Source organism: Physeter macrocephalus, chromosome 5 (assembly GCF_002837175.3).
Source record: "Physeter macrocephalus isolate SW-GA chromosome 5, ASM283717v5, whole genome shotgun sequence".
In the NCBI taxonomy this organism is placed as follows: Eukaryota; Metazoa; Chordata; class Mammalia; order Artiodactyla; family Physeteridae; genus Physeter; species Physeter macrocephalus.
The window spans coordinates 45,201,003-45,219,937 of NC_041218.1; the positions used below are offsets into that span (position 1 = coordinate 45,201,003).

The 18,935-nt window shown below is 45.7% G+C and overlaps 1 protein-coding gene across 1 annotated transcript in view; it reads right to left on the reverse strand.

Moving 5' to 3' along the window:
* The window catches only part of FKBP9 (FKBP prolyl isomerase 9), a 55,150-nt gene that overhangs the window by 2,986 nt on the left and 33,229 nt on the right, over positions 1–18,935 (reverse strand). The window contains exons 6-9 of the mRNA XM_024127787.1: positions 17,403–17,548; positions 8,494–8,680; positions 3,094–3,239; positions 1,297–1,460 (exon numbers count right to left, since the gene is read on the reverse strand). Of these exons, the coding sequence (XP_023983555.1) occupies positions 1,297–1,460; positions 3,094–3,239; positions 8,494–8,680; positions 17,403–17,548 (643 nt within the window). The remainder of the gene's footprint in view (positions 1–1,296; positions 1,461–3,093; positions 3,240–8,493; positions 8,681–17,402; positions 17,549–18,935) is intronic.

Consider the following 18,935-nt stretch of genomic DNA (forward strand, 5'->3'; position numbering starts at 1 on the left):
TCAGAGATGACTGAGCACTGTCATCTGAGCAACTGGAAGGAAAGCGATGCCATCGAATGAGATGGGGAAGGCTTTGGGTGAAGCAAGTTGCGGGGGGTGGATATTGGGGGTTCAGTAAGTGAAGATATCAAGTGGGCAGTTGGATACCTGAGTGTGAAGTGGAGAGAAGATGGGCCCGGAGCTGCCCATCTGGAAGTCACAGGACAAGGATGGTAAAGCCGTGGCACTGGAGGAGACCACCAAGGGAGTGACGTAAAGGGGGAGAAGAGCCCAAGTTCAGGACTTAGCCTGGGGCCCTCCACCCTGAAGAGCCCAGGAAGAAGACTCCTGAGAAGGAGCTACCAGTGAGGTAGAAGGAACACAGAGAAACTGCTGTGGAAGCCAGGGAAAGAAGACGTCTCAAAAAGGAGACAGCTGTGCTGAATGAAGTAAGAGTAAGTAAGGTTCAGCGCCTTAGCGAGACCAGGTTCAGTGGCGTGGAGGGATAAAAACCCAACAGGAGTGGGTGTGAAATGGATTAGAAGGAAAGGAATTGGAGGCAGGGAGGACAGACAACTCTTTTGAGGTTTTTGCTGTAAAGGGAGCAAAGACATAAAAGAAATGGAAAGATGTATTAAGAGAAGGGAAAACAGCAGCGTGTTCTCAGGCTAATGTGAACGATCCAGTAGCTGGGGCAATGTTGATGACAGGAGAGAGACAGGGGAGCAGGCTGGAGCCATGTCCTTGAATAAGCAGACATGGAACAGGCGGAGAGCTGGAATTCCCTGAGGCTGTGACAAGACAGAGGACTCTATTGCCCAGTTCCACAAAGGGGTGTCTCGTGCAGGAGAAACAACACAGGATCTAGATGCTCCAGACGGGGATGTGTACAAACCGCTGGATGGCTGTGCAACCTTGGGGAAGTCATTTACCTTCTCTGTGCACAGCTGCTTCTGAAAAATAGGGATGATCACAAGGCTGTTGTGAAGGCCAAGCAAGATAATATATGTGAAAAACACTTAGCACAGGGCAGGCCGCAGTGAGCACGCAGGAATGAAGAGCTGAATCCAGAGCTGTGAGACCTGGAGCCAAGCCCTGAAGCTCTCAGGGCCTCGGTTTCTTCAAAGAGGAATCGTGAGCTCAACTTAGAGACTGTGTGCGTGCAAGTGCTTGGTACGTGAGCATGCAGGTTACCAGCATCACAAGCAAGCACAGCTGTCCTCACTCTGAGAGGCTTCACATTCAGGATGGGTACCCTGGCCCAGTGAGGCTCCCTGAGCTCCTTGGGGCCCACTTCCCTTCAAAAAGGTCAGTTACCTCTTCCAGGAGGACGTCTCCATTGCCATCCTTGTCAATTTCTTCAAAGAGGTTGGCTGACACCTCGCCGTTCCATATGAACATGTACCCCTCCGGCAGGCCGGCCACGAGCTCCAGCAGCTCGATGTCAAACACCAACACAGCACTGCCGGGCACTTCTCCATCTGCCGCAGTGACGGGAGGAGGGGGCGTTAGCGACAAGGCGGAGGGCACGCCCCTCTCATCCTCCCCCGGCCACCCCGGTCTAGCTGCCTCATGGATGGAGGCATCTCTTGCGAAAGCAAGAAAGTTCAGCATCAATCAGCGAGTGGTTTTTCCAAACTGTGGGTAGTGAGTCTCAAAATCAGTTTAGAGAATGGTGACCAACATTTTTTTAAATTAAAGGACAGAATAAAATCAGAGTACATTGCACATAGAAAGAAATAGGTATTGTTTTATGAAACTTAGTTTTAATTTTATTTATAAAATTAAATGGATATGTATATTAGGTAAAATTGCATGCTTATGTGTAACACAGATTGGGAGATAAAATGTAATTCTTACTGTGTGTCTTGGTGAAAAAAGTTTAAAAGCCACTAGCAGAGACTTCAATGGTAGAACTTTTGAATAAATCTAACCGCTGAACTTTAAGAATAATACAGTATGCCTTAAAATCATGATCCAGGATATGATTTGTAAACACAAATTCTAGAACAGTATATATGGTATGGGCCCAAAAGAACTTATAAGTATGTGACTATAAATAAAGGTGCATTATTTTAAATTATATATCATAACTATAATCTATATCATAGGAGCATGGTCATACAGGATATACAACATATTTTTTAAAGTGTTTCTTCTCCGATTGGGGGGATTAGCAGAGAGTATCTTTTACAATCACTTAAAAATTTTGAAAAAGAAAATCCAAAGTGCCTATCACTTCTATAAGTTAGCACTTCCCATCTCCTCCATCTCCAGACAGCAGGGGCATAAAAACTGAAAAAGAAGGGGTTCCCACCCACCCCCATGAGGAGGGCTCATTTTGGCCAAAATCATGAAGTAAACTGTAACAGCTGTGAGGGCTACGTAACACCAGTATTTCCAGAACTTGAAACCAATCTCTTCCACAAGGAAATCTCCTTGGATAGCTTATAGGTTCAGCATTCCAGTGTCCTGAGAAACAGTTCCCCCAAGGAAGCACCTGGCTCACCTAAGAGAAATCACCTGGCAAGCCCTTTCCAGGGACATTTCCCACATGTGGGTTTGAAGAGCCAAGGTTTATTTCACAGAGACCCCTGCTTAATCCCATTAACGTGGCACTAACACTGAATTCACGGGGTCTTGAAACAAAAATGCTAAATACTTAAATAAAAGTCCCCGGGCTTCCCTGGTGGCACAGTGGTTAAGAATCCTCCTGCCAATGCAGGGGACACAGGTTTGAGCCCTTGTCCGGGAAGATCCCACGTGCCACGGAGCAACTAAGCCCGTGCGCCACAACTACTGAGCCTGCACTCTAGAGCCCGTGAGCCACAACTGCTGAAGCCCATGAGCCTAGAGCCCGTGCTCCGCAACAAGAGAAGCCATGGCAATGAGAAGCCCGCACACTGCAACGAGGAAGAGTAGCCCCCGCTCGCTGGAACTAGAGAAAGCGCACACACAGCAACGAAGACCCAACACAGCCAAAAATAAATTAGAAAAAAAAAAGTCCCACAGAGTCTTTGGGCTTTAAATGGAAGAAGCATATTGTGGTTCTAAATAAGCACAAAATACAGATGGTAAATGTGCCCCAAACACCTTTTAACGTTGCATACTCACCCACACCAGCCTCCCCATAGCCCAGGTGGGGTGGAATGATCACAGTCCGTTTCTCTCCAACGCACATCTCTCTGAGACCCATATCCATTCCCAACACGACTTGTCCAGATCCCAGAACAATATTATACGTTTTACCTAAGTTCCACCTAAAAATGAAACAGAAGAGTCCCCGGTTAGGCCATGAACCCACTGGTACTTAAGAGTGTCCTCCTGAGAAGAACATATCACTTCTGTGATCTTTCTGCCAAAGATACAGAACCTCTATGGAATCATAAGGAAACATCAGACAAGCCCACATTGAGGGACATTCTGCAAAACAACCAGCCTGTAACCTTCAAAAGTATCAAGGTGAGGGCTTCCCTGGTGGCGCAGTGGTTGAGAATCCGCCTGCCAACGCAGGGCACACGGGTTCGTGCCCCGGTCTGGGAAGATCCCACATGCCGCAGAGCGACTGGGCCCGTGAGCCATGGCCGCTGAGCCTGTGCGTCCGGAGCCTGTGCTCCGCAATGGGAGAGCCCACAACAGTGAGAGGCCCGCATACTGCAAAAAACAAAACAAAACAAAACAAAAAAACACAAAAATGTCAAGGTGAAAATCAAAGGAAGACTAAGGGAGTTCGAGAGTTCGAGAGTTTTGGACATACTGGAATGGATCCTTTTGCTTTAAAAGACCTTACTGGAACATTTGGCAAAACTTAATTGGGGTCTGAGGATTAAAAGTAATGTATCAACATTAACTTCCTGATTTTAATTGAATTATCGCAATGGGAGAGGCCACAACAGTGAGAGGCCCGCATACTGCAAAAAACAAAACAAAACAAAACAAAAAAACACAAAAATGTCAAGGTGAAAATCAAAGGAAGACTAAGGGAGTTCGAGAGTTCGAGAGTTTTGGACATACTGGAATGGATCCTTTTGCTTTAAAAGACCTTACTGGAACATTTGGCAAAACTTAATTGGGGTCTGAGGATTAAAAGTAATGTATCAACATTAACTTCCTGATTTTAATTGAATTATGTAGGAGAATGTCCATGTTTGTTAGAAATACACACTAAAGTTTTCAGAGGTGAAGAGACATCGTAGTGGCAACCTTCTCACCAATGGTTCGGGGTGGGGGGGAAGTTCTTTGTATTCGTCTTGCAATTTTTCTCTAAGTTTTAGTCAGTGTTGTAGCTAGTCAGAAATTTTCATGAGAATTTTGAAAATATATAATGTAGTTAAGACCCTGGGATTTGGATTCAGCAAGACCTGAGTTTGAATCCTGGTCAAATTTAATTTGACCCTAGGAAATATAATCTCTCAGTTTTCCTCATCTATAAAATGGAGATAATAACAGCTATTGCACAGGTTCCAAATAGTAAATAATATGCTTGGCATGGCAGAGAGCAAGCGTGAAGAGCTCAATAAATGGATGGCCTTGAGAGTGTGAAGTGCTTGTGCCTGTAATAGCCTATGACTCCAGAAAAATAACTGTGAACTTGGACCATGGTGTTAATTATCCTTGATGGCCAAGGTCCCAGGGGAATCTAAACAAATAAAAGTTGGCTCAATCACCTCATTCACTACTGAAAGTAAATCTATTTCCAAATTGATGGCATTCCTATCACATCCTAAAGGCAAATAGTGGGAATGTTCTTCAGTGGCAAGGAAGAAAAGCCTCCTGGATATCTTGGCGCCCCCTTGATGTCCATCACCAAGTGGTGACACCAGGGAAGGGAATGCCCCTGGTCACCTCCCCTTCTCAGGCTTCCCAGCCTCCCCTGGCTGCAGGGCCGCAGCCTCCTTCCCTCCTCAAGCTGGTTCCCAGGGCCAGGCTGGTTCTCTGGAGCTAGCAAATTAAAACCGCGTTTGCATTTGTCCTACCTGGGAGGAAGCAGAAACAAAGCCAATTCTGGCACAGGATGCCTTGGCCCCAGGCCCGCGGGAGGGCAGGCGGGTCCTCTGTCCTGCCCCCCACACAATCCCTCCTTTGTCAGCAGCACAGAGGCGCCCTCACACTGCCTCTCTCCAGGGACCGTGGGGAACTTCCCGTGGGACTACTGGGTTTCAAAGTCTTACAGAATATTTGAGAACTCATTTAGTTATCAAATAACAAATGTTTACTCTTCTCTGAGGCCAGTTTCAACATACATTTAAAAAAATCCTCCAAGGGCTTCCCTGGTGACACAGTGGTTAAGAATCCGCCTGCCAACGCAGGGGACACGGGTTCGAGCCCTGGTCCGGGAAGATCCCACATGCCGCGGAGCAACTAAGCCCGTGCGCCACAACTACTGAGCCCGCGCACCTAGAGCCCGTGCGTGGACCCCACATGCCGCGGAGCAACTAAGCCCGTGCGCCACAACTACTGAGCCCGCGCACCTAGAGCCCGTGCGTGCTCCACAAGAGAACCCCGCAATGAGAAGCCCGCGCACCGCAATGAAGAGTAGCCCCATTCACCGCAACTAGAGGAAGCCCGCGCGCAGCAACGAAGACCCCAACACAGCCAAAAATAAATAAATAAAATTAAAAAAAAAAAAATCCTCCAAGCAAGCAATTTGTTTTCATGTGTCATCTCTGAAAACCCTGCTAATTCTTTTTCCTCGAGTCATCATTTTATTTTTATTTTTTATTTTGCAGTTTTTCTCCCAGACATTCTCCTCATTCCTTCTGTGCATTCCCAGCTTCCCATTCATTGCAAGCTTCCTGCTTCCTGCCTGCAGGCTGCCCCCTCTGGCTCTCCACCCACATTCCCCTCTATCCTCTCCATCATGGATTCTCCTAGCGCTGATGAACGAGCAACCACAGCAGCACCTGCCTCGTTGTTTACAGAGCCCATGTGGGCTTGGGGTGGGACCAGATCCCCTCTTCCAGAAGGAGCTCCTCTCCCACACCCCGGTAAGCAGTCTCCTGCCACACTTCCCATTATCCCATTATTCTGAAGCTTCCACCCAGCGGAGACCAGCAGGGACGCCCAGACACTGCTCTTCTGTGTCGATTTACACGTGACACAAATGACTCAAGTGGTTCAGAATGGAGTCTCTGAGAAGAGGAAGGAGCATCACGTGGCTCTCGGATGCTCTGTAACAATATTGTGCATCCGCCAAACACACATTAGAAGCAGGAAGGCTGATTCCCCCCACCCAACGTGAGAAGCGTATCCTGAACCCACCAGAGAAGAAATTCCTTTGTTCATTTCCCACCCCCACTTCCCTTTCCAAGGCCATAGGAGCACCAGACAAGAATATGAACGTTTGCCAGAGCAATGACAGCTAGCCATCGGCCTTACAGTCTGTTCTAACCTAGTTTTCCCATGCATAAGCTCACTTGATCCCAAAACAACTACAAGCCATGCTTCTTCCTCACTGTCTAATCATCAGTGCAAAGAGGTTTGTTGTAAGCCAGATCCCTGTAAATCTGGGCCCCAGAACCTAGAACATATTTCCTTGATTCTATAATGCATATTTTTTCCACATTTTAATATCTCTTGATTTGGGATACATCTTACAATTGACATCATCTCATTATTTTTTGGCAGTGTTCTTACTTTCTTGAGACACACATAAAATGATGCTTCTAACAACCAGCACATTTTAGATCTGATGAAATACGTTAACTGCCTGAGGATACCGGATCTCATAGCACCAGAGAGAATGCTCTGAGGAGTATGTCCCTCAGGCTCTCCACGCTGGCTCTCCCCAGCCATACTCTGTCACCTGAAGCTAGAAGGCAGAGGTATGCGTGAGAGGAAGAGAAGACCCTCCCCATCTAGAATAAATGCAGTAGCACATATTTATATGAAGCCCTTCTTTCTCCTCAAGACTAAACTTGGGAATCTAAGTCAGGCTCAATACAAAAATGGGTGTACTTATATGGAGACATAAAGAAAGATTGAGGGCTTCCCTGCATGGCACCGTGGTTAAGAATCCGCCTGCCAATGCAGGGGACACGGGTTCGAGCCCTGGTCCGGGGAGATCCCACATGCCGTGGAGCAACTAAGCCCGTGTGCCACAGCTACTGAGCCTGTGCTCTAGACCCCACAAGCCACAACTACTGAGCCCGTGTATCACAACTACTGAAGCCCACATGCCTAGAGCCTGTCCGCCACAACAAGAGAAGCCACCACAATGAGAAGCTCATGCACCACAACAAAGAGTAGCCTCCGCTCGCCACAACTAGAGAAAGCCCACGTGCAGCAACGGAGATTCAATGTAGCCAAAAATAAACAAATAAAATAAACAGGGACTTCCCTGTTAGCATAGTGGTTAAGAATCTGTCTGCCAATGCAGGGGAAATGGGTTTGAGCCCTGGTCTGGGAAGATCCCACATGCCACAGAGCAAATAAGCCTGTGAGCCACAACTACTGAAGCCCGCGTGCCACAACTGCTGAGCCTGCACTCTAGAGCCCGTGAGCCACAACTACTGAGCCTGTGTGCCACAACTACTGAAGCCCGCGCGCCTAGAGCCTGTGCTCCGCAACGAGAAGCCACCGCAATAAGCTGGCACACTGCAACAAAGAGTAGCCCCCGCTCACCACAACTAGAGAAAGCCCATGCACAGCAACGAAGACCCAATGCAGCCTAAACTAAATAAAATTTTTAAAAAAGAAAGGCCAAAAATGTTTCTTTCCCAAAGAAGAGAATAGTGTATTAACTTATAGATACCTCTGAAGATTCAGATACATAAGAAGCTCCTTTTACCGTACGATACTAGTATACACTGTTGATTCCTAGTAATATATTTTCAGATTCATCTCAATCACTTAACATTTATAAAATACTCCCTTTGTGCTATGCCCTGGGCTAGGTGTAAGGAATAATATGAATAAACATGTTGGGTGTCTAAGGTTTTCAGACCAGCAACAGTGATAGAAACAAAAATAACTAAAAGGCAGGTAATACATAAAACATCATGAGACTATGAGACAACAGAAATGGGAGCAGTTGATTCTTCCTAGGAATTAAGCAAAGATTTTGAGAAAAGGGAATACATTTAAGCCAAGGCAGAAGCTGGCCAGAAGGAAGGGTGTAAGCAGTGCACATCCTGCACCACTGCACATGGCACCCCTGGGAGGCGGAAGACAGAAGATGAGGCTGGCGAGGCAGAACGGAGCTGAAAAGAGCCTGATGTGTCAGACTCTGGAGTTTAGATTTTATCTGTGGGTTAATTTTTAAAGATAGCAGGATAAGCAGGATAACTGTCTTTCTGCTTTTCAGAAAGAGTTTCATGGGTGCAGGATGAAACCATTCATAGGGAACTCTTGGAACAATGCACCGGAGTAGCGATGTACACTTGAGATACTCAGCACAAAGGGCATGAAGATAAAAGCTCTCAACCAGTATCTGATGAAAAGAAAAGGAGGATTGTTGGAACACTGACTGTTATCTGCCAGGCTCACACCCCACCAATCCCTGGCTGCCCTTACGTGGAATCCAGCAGGGTCCCATCCAGAAGCGAGGCGTTGTAGTGATACTTGAGGTAATCCCCCTTCTTACTGAGCACTGAACAGTCGGGGGGCTTGTAGTGGGAGGTGATGCTGATGGAGTCTGAAGGGTTGTGAAAGTCAATCACATGGATGTCAAACACCAGCACGGCCGAGCCGGGGATGTTCCCTAAAGGACAGACAAAGGCAATTAGAGGGAACCCTCCAAGCAGCAGCGCACGTGCCTCCCCAGTATCACCAGGTATTCCTCACAGACCTCCAGTGAGGAACACAGGGACCCAGCTGTGAAATCCTAGGGAATGCTGGAAGAGTGAAGCTGGAAGGGCCATTAGAAGTAGCCTAGGGCTTCCCTGGTGGCTCAGTGGTTGGGAGTCCGCCTGCCGATGCAGGGCACACGGGTTCGTGCCCCGGTCCGGGAGGATCCAACGTGCCGCGGAGCGGCTGGGCCCTTGAGCCATGGCCGCTGGGCCTGAGCGTCCGGAGCCGGGACGGGAGAGGCCGCAGCAGTGAGAGGCCCGCGTACCGAAAAAAAAAAAAAAAAAAAGTAGCCTAACCCAATTTTATAGTTGGGGAAACTGAGGCACAGTTTTGTCCAGGGTCCACAGTCAGGAGGACACTTTGGACTAAAATTCAAGACACGGTACTACTGCCCCATGGAATGGTTCAACCTGAAAGATTTATGGCTAAGTTCATCACAGATGAGAAAACTAAAGCTCAACCAAATTAAGGCTTGCCCCGCTCCTGCTAGAAGTAAAAGGTGAGATGAGAAAATCAACTGCAGAACGAAAATCACTTTAGTGCCCTACCACTGCTCAAGAGAAGCAAAACCAACAGAAACTTCACAGGGGAAATCACCTAGCCAAACTTGGCCCATACATGCCCCTTAAGATATACTACACGTAACAATTCACAAAGTGCTTTACAACACATCCTGTTTGTTCTACACAAAATTATTACTCTTTTCCATTTTTGAAAACATTATCTCACATCTGAATAATGTTTTACAGTTTACAAAGCATTTTTCACATACACTCTCTCATTAAATCCCTGCAGGAACCTTGCTGGGTAAATATTACCATAAATGCAGGAGTAGCAGGTCATCCATTCATTTAATGACAGCTTCTCAGGGGGGTATCATTTGTTAACCACACCCCCAGATCATTTCAGAGAAGTTTACATGTAAAAAATTTGTAAATAGTGTTACTTAGAATCAAGGAGGTATAATATTTTCATTAGCATTTTATAGACAAGAAAACCAACTCAGATATAACTTGTTCAAGAAAACAGCTATAGACAGAATTCAGTAGCGCTATGTGAACATCAACAGCCCCTCCCCACCCCCCATCCTCCAGATCACACCACCCCCACCCCACCATGTGCTCTTCTGTTTCTCAGCTGCTGTCTGTCTAACACACACTTAATGGGTAGGTGCTTGTTAGGTACCAGGCACTCTTCTAAGTGCTTTAGATGTATTAGTTTATTTAATTCTCATTATAATCCTATATTCCCAAACTATAGATGAGGAAACTGAGGCACAGATTTTGATGGCTGCCCAAAGTTACCAAGGTAGTAATTAGAGAAGCTTGGGCTTTTACAGCAGCACACAGGTGCCTCATACTCACTAGTGATGGGGAGTTGCTGAAGTGAGTGGTTAACAGGGTCCGGGATCTTTCCCGGAGGAACCAGGTATTGCAAACTGCCATAGGAGGGTGCCTGGAACCAGGGCCAAGGGCAGCTCTTTGTGGGAAACAGCACACACTAACGGGGGGTTTGTGGCTATGGAGCCAGACAAGTGGTTTCTCAATCTTGGTTGCTCATTAAAACCAACTGGGAACGAACCTTGGAAACATTATGCTCAGTGAAAGAAACCAGACACAGAAAGACAAATATTGTATGCTTTCACTTATATGAGGCACCTGGAATAGGCAAATTCATGGAGACAGGAAGTAGAATGGTGGTTACCAAGGGCTGGAGGGAGAGAGGGTAATGGGGAGTTTGTGTTGGGGATGATGGTATAGGCAGCGGTGATAGTTACACAACATTGTGAATATATTCAACAGCACTGAACTGTAAACTTAAAAAGTGTTAAAATGGTAAATATGTGCATTTTACCAAAATAAAAAATAATATAACTCACCACATTCACAGAATAAAGAAAAAATCATGATCATCTGAAAAAAACATCACCTGGGCCCCACTCTGAGATTCAGATGTAGCTCACCTAATGCAGTGATCTCGGCCTTGGGCGCCATCAGGATGTCCTGGAGAACTTGGTGAAAACACAAAGGGCCAGGCCCCTTCCCATGCAGCACCTCTGGTTCTGTGATCTTTAAGCTCTCCAGATGATTCTTGCTTGTAATATGCCACAACATTGCAGAACGGCTGGACTATAGTGGCACCAGGCATTGGTTTTCCAGGAGTTTCTAAGGGGCAGCCAAGGTTTAGGAGCGCTGTGCTAAATGGTCTGTAAGTGAGCAGCTGAGGATATTTAGGAACCCCCATCTCTCATCTCCATGAGGAGGACCAAGGTGCAGGCCATGGTTGTGATGAAGGGGATTGGTGGAAAAGAAAGCTGCATCTTGAGCAGCTCCAATAACCTCTCTGAAGAAAACGTGTGGATGGAGCCCAGAAAGGGACAAGAAACTGATGGCATTGGGCTGGTACAAACTTAACCTCCCCTTGCCAACTATATGGTTGGACCATTCAAGAGGGCTGTTTTCTTGCTCTCTGTACAGCCCCTGCTCGACCAGTCCCTGCTTCACTCACATGACTATCCAATTCTCTTAATCATAGCGCTTAATCAGTAACTGCCTATATGCTTGCCCCCTGCCCCAGGTGCTGGTTTCCCTGGTAACTGATGAGCCAAGCTGACATCAGTTCCCCCTTTAAATGGTGGCCCCTTCTCCCCTGCTAGTAGCGAAGATTCCTGCCATGTTCTGCCTGCTCTCTGCCGTTCACGATGGGGTGTTACTCCAGGATCTTTTGCTGCAGACTTGTAAGATCCCTTATCCAATAACTGGTTGATGTCTCTGTTGCTGTCTCTGGGCTCTTTCTTCAGCTTCGAGGCTGGGCAACTACAAGGCTTGCAGCCCAGCACCAACTAAGTGAATGTTGCTTGCCACCTGGATCTACAAGAATTCAGTCATTAGCCACTGCAGTCACTGCCCTACAGCACACCTTGGAAAAAATTCAGGGGGAAGATCAGGGATAAGGTACCTGTGCTCTGGGAAAACTGGCAGAACAGGCCTCCAGGTAGTTAGAGGTTTTCAGGAGAAAACTTTATGAACCCAGACTCTTGCATCTTCCTACACTTAGAAAAGCACTAAAGTCAGTAACTGAGATACCTATTCCCCGTGACTAGCAGTTACCTTCTACCAAGATGTGTGCTTTAGGGCTTCCCTGGTGGCACAGTGGTTAAGAATCCGCCTGCCAATGCAGGAGACACGGGTTCGAGCCCTGGCCCTGGAAGATCCCACATGCCGTGGAGCGGCTAAGCCCGTGAGCCACAACTACTGAGCCTGTGATCTAGAGCCCGCAAGCCACAACTACTGAGCCCACATGCCGCAACTACTGAAGCCTGTGTGCCTAGAGCCCATGCTCCACAACAAGAGAAGCCACCACAATGAGAAGCCCGCGCACCGCAACGAAGAGTAGCCCCCGCTCACCGCAACTACAGAAAGCCCGCGCACAGCAACGAAGCCCAACACAGCCAAAAATGATAACAAATAAATTAATTAATTTAAAAAAAAGATGTGTGCTTTATTGCACATACCCTTCCTCCAAATTCACATATATACTGGCCATCCCCCTTACCTCTTTGGAGCAGTTCCTCAGAGCCATCTGAGAGGCTATCTCCCAGGCTATAGTCCTCGGTAACCCCAAATAAAACTATAAAACTGAACTCACAGCTCTTACATTGTTGTTTTTTTGTTTTTTGTTTTTTTAAATTGACACCCTCAAAGGCACATTCATGTGCAGGACTATCTTAGGGCACCAGGACTACCCACGCCCCTGTGCTCTGATATCAGTTTGCCCAGCACTTTCCTGATAACTAAACCAGCTTCTCAGGCCCCCAGGATCCCATGTCCAAGTATTCTGATCGGTGGAGAGGTCAATCATGCCTTGTCAAGTAAGTATTCAATGTCCGGTTCTATGTCAGCTCCTAGGAAGTTAGCATGCGTCAGTCTACCAGGTGTCTGATTAAGGCACAAATGCACATCTACTGAGGCATCAATAAGAATGTAAGCTCTATGTGGGCTGGGAGTTTGTCTTTTTCTCTACTGAATCCCCAACACCTTAGGGCAGTGCCTGGTCAGGAAGGCACTCAATAAATTTTTTTTAAAATAAATTTTATTTTTATTTATTTATTATTTTTGGCTGTGTTGGGTCTTCGTTGCTGCATGCGGTCTTTTCTCTAGTTGCAGCGAGCGGGGGCTACTCTTCGTCACAGTGCGTGGGCTTCTCATTGCGGTGGCTTCTCTTGTTGCAGAGCACGGGCTCTAGGCGCACGGGCTTCAGTAGTTGTGGCTCGCGGGCTCTAGAGCCAGGCTCAGTAGTTGTGGCTCACGGGCTCTAGAGGGCAGGCTCAGTAGTTGTGGTGCACGGGCTTATTTTCTCCATGGCATGTGGGACCTTCCCAGGTCAGGGCTCGAACCCGTGTCCCCTGCATTGGCAGGCGGATTCTTAACCACTGCGTCACCAGGGAAGCCTGGCACTCACTAAACCTTTGATGGACAGATAGATGGGGTTGCTGGGCCTACAAAAAACCCAGACTAGACCTCGAGCCATAAGATCCCACCTGCCCCAGGCAGGCAGCACCCCTTCTACCCTCATTCCCTCTATCTGGCTCTGCCTTCTCCAAAGAATATACAGTGTGAAAATAAGTGTGACCAGTGTAGGGGAGTAAAATTGCCACCCCAAAAATGTCTCTTCGACATGTGGATTATTTCAAGTTGAAAATAAACAAGACCCAAAGGACTCAAAAAAAAAGAAAAAAAGAAAACCTTTCTTTTTACCTCCTTAACTGCCTAAAGAATGTAGATAGAAGACCTGTTGGGGCATGGGGGAAGCTATCACCATACATAACTACTGTATGAACTAGATGTGTAGACAGGAAGGAACCTAGCAAAGTCTGTTAGTTAAAATTTCTCTTGGTATCCCAACGTCTGTGTGGCCCAGTAAACATTTGTTTACCAAACATTTGCTTTTCCATCTCCAGGTCCAAAACCACTACCCCCAACATCCTCTTCTGTCTTTAGCTAATGGTGGTGTTTAAGGTGAGGGCTTCAGACATTTTGGTGAGTTACTCAGTTTCCCTAGGTCTCTCCCATACATACATGTCATTAAACTTTGTTTGATTTTCTCCTGTTAATCTGTCTCATATCAATTTATTTCTTAGACCAGCCAGAAGAACCTAGAAGGGTAGAGGAAACTATCTCCTCCCCAACACCAGCAAACAGGTGAAAATAATCCAACATTTCATTAGGCCCCGGACACCAGCCTCCTCTCTGAATAAACCCTTAACCAATGCAGAAAAGTATTCATCAATTTTTCCCACTAGATAAGCCACCTCAAGAAGAGACACAGATGACACAAAATAAAGCGGCCGGCCAGCTGGGCCAGAAGGAAACACAGCAGCTCTTGGAAGTGTGGGTTTCCTCTGAGAGCTCTGGGACTTCTGGTTGGAGTTCTCAGTTCTTCATATATGGGTATCAACAAGTCACAGCGTAATGGAAACTCTTTCTTCCCCTCTGCCTATGACACAGGCAGCAAGAACACTGGGTGCAATTCAACTCCATCACTGATTAGCTATTGTGACCTCTAGCAAATGACTCGACCTCTCTGGGCCTTGTTATCTTAACAGAGAACTATTTTGAGGTTTGAATGAGCTCGTACATGAGAAGTCCTTCACAGTGTGGGTAAAATATTAGCTTTCTTCACTTTCGAAAAAGAGTGCTTAAATGGTCACGTAGGGCTTCCCTGGTGGCGCAGCGGTTGAGAGTCCACCTGCCGATGCAGGGGACACGGGTTCGTGCCCCGGTCCGGGAAGATCACACGTGCCGCGGAGCGGCTGGGCCCGTGAGCCATGGCCGCTGAGCCTGCGTGTCCAGAGCCTGTGCTCCGCAACGGGAGAGGGAGAGGCCACAACAGTGAGAGGCCCGCGTACCGAAAAAAAAAAAAAAAGGTCATGTGGAAGTTGGGGAACAGAAAACCACTGAGGAAGTGATGCTGCCACAACCCTGCAGCAGAATCCATTCTCCAGGGTCGCAAACATCCAAACGCTCTAAATTCAGGGCTGTCCCCATGGAACAAAGCAGACAGCAGAAAGGGCCAGAGCCTTTACAGAAGGCCTACCCCCTCCCCTCCACCAACCCTGCAAGAGAAAATGGCTGCAACAAAATGAAATGCTGATGAGTCGGCAAGTCCAGCATTTCTTCCTTCCACAAATATTTACTGAATGCTTACCATGTGCCTGGCCCTGTGGTATGTGGTGAGAAAGCCACAGGCTTCCTCTGTGTCCTGACACCCTTCTAAGGTCAGTCCCTCAGTGATTAGCATTAGGTCCTGTGCAAACCCCACAAGGAGGCCAAGGGCACTGGCTAATCAATAGGACAGAAACAGACCCTGTGCAAGAGCAGCTGGGTGTTACTTGCCAGGGTGCCCCTCCCCCGCATGGGAACAAATGATTCAGGATGAAGTAGCCTCATGCCCAGAAAATTTATGAGACTTCAAATGTTTCCCAGAGCCTTATATAATTCTTTGCAAAACTGTCTCATACTTGTGAGAAAGCCAAAAGGAGAAATAATTTAAGCAAATGTTTTCCATCAGTATATTCTTTTTAGGGAAAGGAAGAATTAGTTCTGAGGACAAAATGAAACATGAATACGCTGAAAGTATTTGTCTATTCCTGCATGTATTTGGCTAGAAGTAGAAATTTACATAATACAAAACAACAGAGCATCAAGACACTAGACAAACAGAACATGAAGCAAGGCTTGTTGAATGATCTTAAGACCCTAAGCTGTGATTTGCTGTGGCTTTATAAATCAGAAGTTTAAGTCAGGAAAAATAATGTTTCTCCATGGTACAGCCTAGTTTCCAACCAACCTGATGATTCTTAGATCCTCCAAACAAATCCTACTAGGAAAATTCTGAAATCCACTGTAGCAGTAGAAGTCAGAAGCAAGTTAACGAAATGAATATGTACAGCCAGCCAGGCCAGCCAGAATCTCATCAGCAAAAAGAACACAAAAGCAAAATAAATACTCTATCAACTCTTCCTAAGTAAGTTAGCAAAAAATGGTATTTGAGAAAAAAAAGATAAAGGAAATATGGTTTGGAATACTATGCAACCATTAAAATTCTATGCAACCTGTTGGCATAAAACATTGTTCACAACAAATTACGTAAAGAGAGAAATTACAAACTAATATGTATAGATGATCCCACTTTTGTCAGTATTTATTGACAAAAAATACTGTAGTATTTTTTGTCAATAGTGTAGATGGATATGTGTTTATTTCCTTTTATCAACATAGATTCACATGTACTCAAAATTACAGAAGGATAGTCACTTCATGGTTATATGAGTTTCCTATTGCTGCTATAACAAATTACCACAAGCTTGGTGGCTTAAAATAACATAAATTTATTCTCATAACTCTGGAGTCAAAGTCTAAATTCAAGGTATTGGCAGGGATGTGTTCCTTTTGGAGGTTTCAGGAGAATGTTTCCTTGCTTTTTCCAGCTTCTCAAGGCCACCCTCCTTCCTTGACTTGTGGCCCTTTCCTCCATTCTCTAAGTCAGCAGTGTAGCATTTTCTCCTCTCTCTCTGGTCTCCTGCTTCCCTCTTGCAAAGATCCTTGTAAGTACATCAAGGCCACCTGGATGATCCAGGATAATCTCCTCATCTCAAGACCATTACCTTAATCACATCTGCAAAGTCTCTTTTACCGTGTAAAGTAACATATTCACAAATTCTGGGAATTAGGACATGGACATCTTTTGGGGCCAATATTCCACCTACCACATTAACAATGGTTATTCCTGGGTGGTGAGATTATGGGAGATTTTTGTTGTTGTTATCTCTATTTTCTTTTTCTAAAGTCAACATATATTATTTGTGTAATTTTTAAAAAGAAGTTTGCCGTTTGGGTGACAAATATTCTAAAACTGGATTAAGGTGATAGTTGCACAACTCACAACATTTACTAAAAGTCATTGAATTGTATACTTAAATTGGGTGAATTTTATGGTATATAAATAATACCTCGATAAAGTTGTTAAAAACCAAAACCAAAACCTAATGCACAGTATAGTGAATATAGACAACAATATTGTCTTATAATCATCAAACTTGCTAATTATCAATTATTCCAACCATCAAAAAGAAATGATAATTATGTACCATGATAGAGGTGCTAATTATCACCACAAAGGCAATCACATTACAATATATAAATGTATCAAAATAACATGTACACCTTAAATGTACACAATGTTATATGTCAAATATATTTCAATAAAAACAAAAAACTGAGAAAGGGGGGTTGCAATTTACTTTCAAATGGCTCAACAAAGAAAAAATGTACTGTAGTTATATATATAAAGCAAATATAGCAAGATGTTGACGACTGGTGAATCTAAGTGGAGTTCACTGTACAGTTCTTTCAACTCTGGTGTAGGTTTTAAACTTTCCAGAAGGAAAAGGAAAACGGGCAGGGGGAACAAGGAGTAATGACAGAGCATCTCTAGAAACTAGAGTTATTTGAGTATTCGAGTCTGAAGCTAGACTTTAGCTTCTATGCTTTGCCAGAGGCCCTGGTTCCAAGCAGCGTGGAAGCATCAGTTAGTGCCTCTCAGTTTAACCTTAGAAGGCAGCCAGCACTCACCTCTTCCTTCCTCGCCATACCCCAGGTGAGGGGGGACCACGATCCTCCGCTTCTCTCCAATGCAAACGCCGAGTAAACCTTCATCCATCCCAGCAATCACGTAGCCCTGCCCAATGTACGTGTCAAAGGTGCGGTTCCGCGAGTAGCTGAGAAAGAGGAAAAGAGCTTGGTCAGGAGGGATACCGCAGCAGCAGTGTAGGTGGTACCATGAGGCAACAGAGTGCAGGGGCCTCCAAACCCCGGAATAGGGTGAACCCTAGAATTTGAGTACAAGCCAGGAAACACACTCCCCTGAAATGATGAACAAGGATCCACACACTGCGTGGGAGCTGCCGCCTGCACATACGCTCCCAGAAACGAGCCCTCCAGCCCTCTGGTTTGGTCAGGTTATGAATGGGATGCAGGTTACAAAAAGTAATCACGGGGCTTCCCTGGTGGCGCAGTGGTTGAGTCCGCCTGCCGATGCAGGGGACGCGGGTTCGTGCCCCGGTCCGGGAAGATCCCACATGCCGCGGAGCGGCTGGGCCCGTGAGCCATGGCCGCTGAGCTTGCGCGTCCGGAGCCTGTGCTCCGCAACGGGAGAGGCCGCAACAGTGAGAGGCCCGCGTACCGGAAAAAAAAAAAAAAAGGCCAAGGGGCGTAAAGAAATGATAGTAACAAATGATTCTCCTCACCCAGGAAGCAGATTTTCTACATAATTATCTGTATTTCATTATATATATATGAAAGACCTATGAAATGCATAACTCTGGTTCCCTGTGAAGAGGGGAACTGGGTGATTGAGGGACACAGATAGGGGAAAAATTCTTCATTGTATATTCTTTTATACTTTTAGGATTTTGAACCATATCAATGTATCACAGTAGGAAAAAATGATGTTTAAAAAGAAAAAGAATATTCTCTATCATACAAATTAAAAAGTTACAATAGCTAAAGGTATGATCGTGGCCCAGGAATAGCTAGATGACTGGAAAAGGATAAAAATTCTAGACCAAGACCCAAAAGTGTATACAAGAATTTGGTACATGATCAATGTCAGATTTTAAATGAGTGAGGAAAATACAGTTATTCAATAAAGGGTGTTGGAAAAACTGGCTAACCATCTGGAAAAAACCATTTAGATCCTTACTGTCATACTGAACACCACAATAAATTCCAGATGGATTTAAGATTTAAACATGAAAGCATTTATAAACACGGAGAGAGCCTGCAGAAGCTTTTTAATATTTACTTCGAGTGGTGAAAATGGAAGGGGTTGATGTGAAATTATTACATTTTATTAAATATCTTTGCATTGTTTCACTTATACAACAAGAACATAATACTTATTAAAATAAAAATTCGAATAGAGAATATTTTAAAGGATAAAAAAATAGGGCTTCCCTGGTGGCGCAGTGGTTGAGAATCCGCCTGCCGATGCAGGGGACACGGGTTCATGCCCCGGTCCGGGAAGATCCCACATGCCACGGAGCGGCTGGGCCCGTGAGCCATGGCCGCTGAGCCTGCGCGTCCGGAGCCTGTGCTCCGCAACGG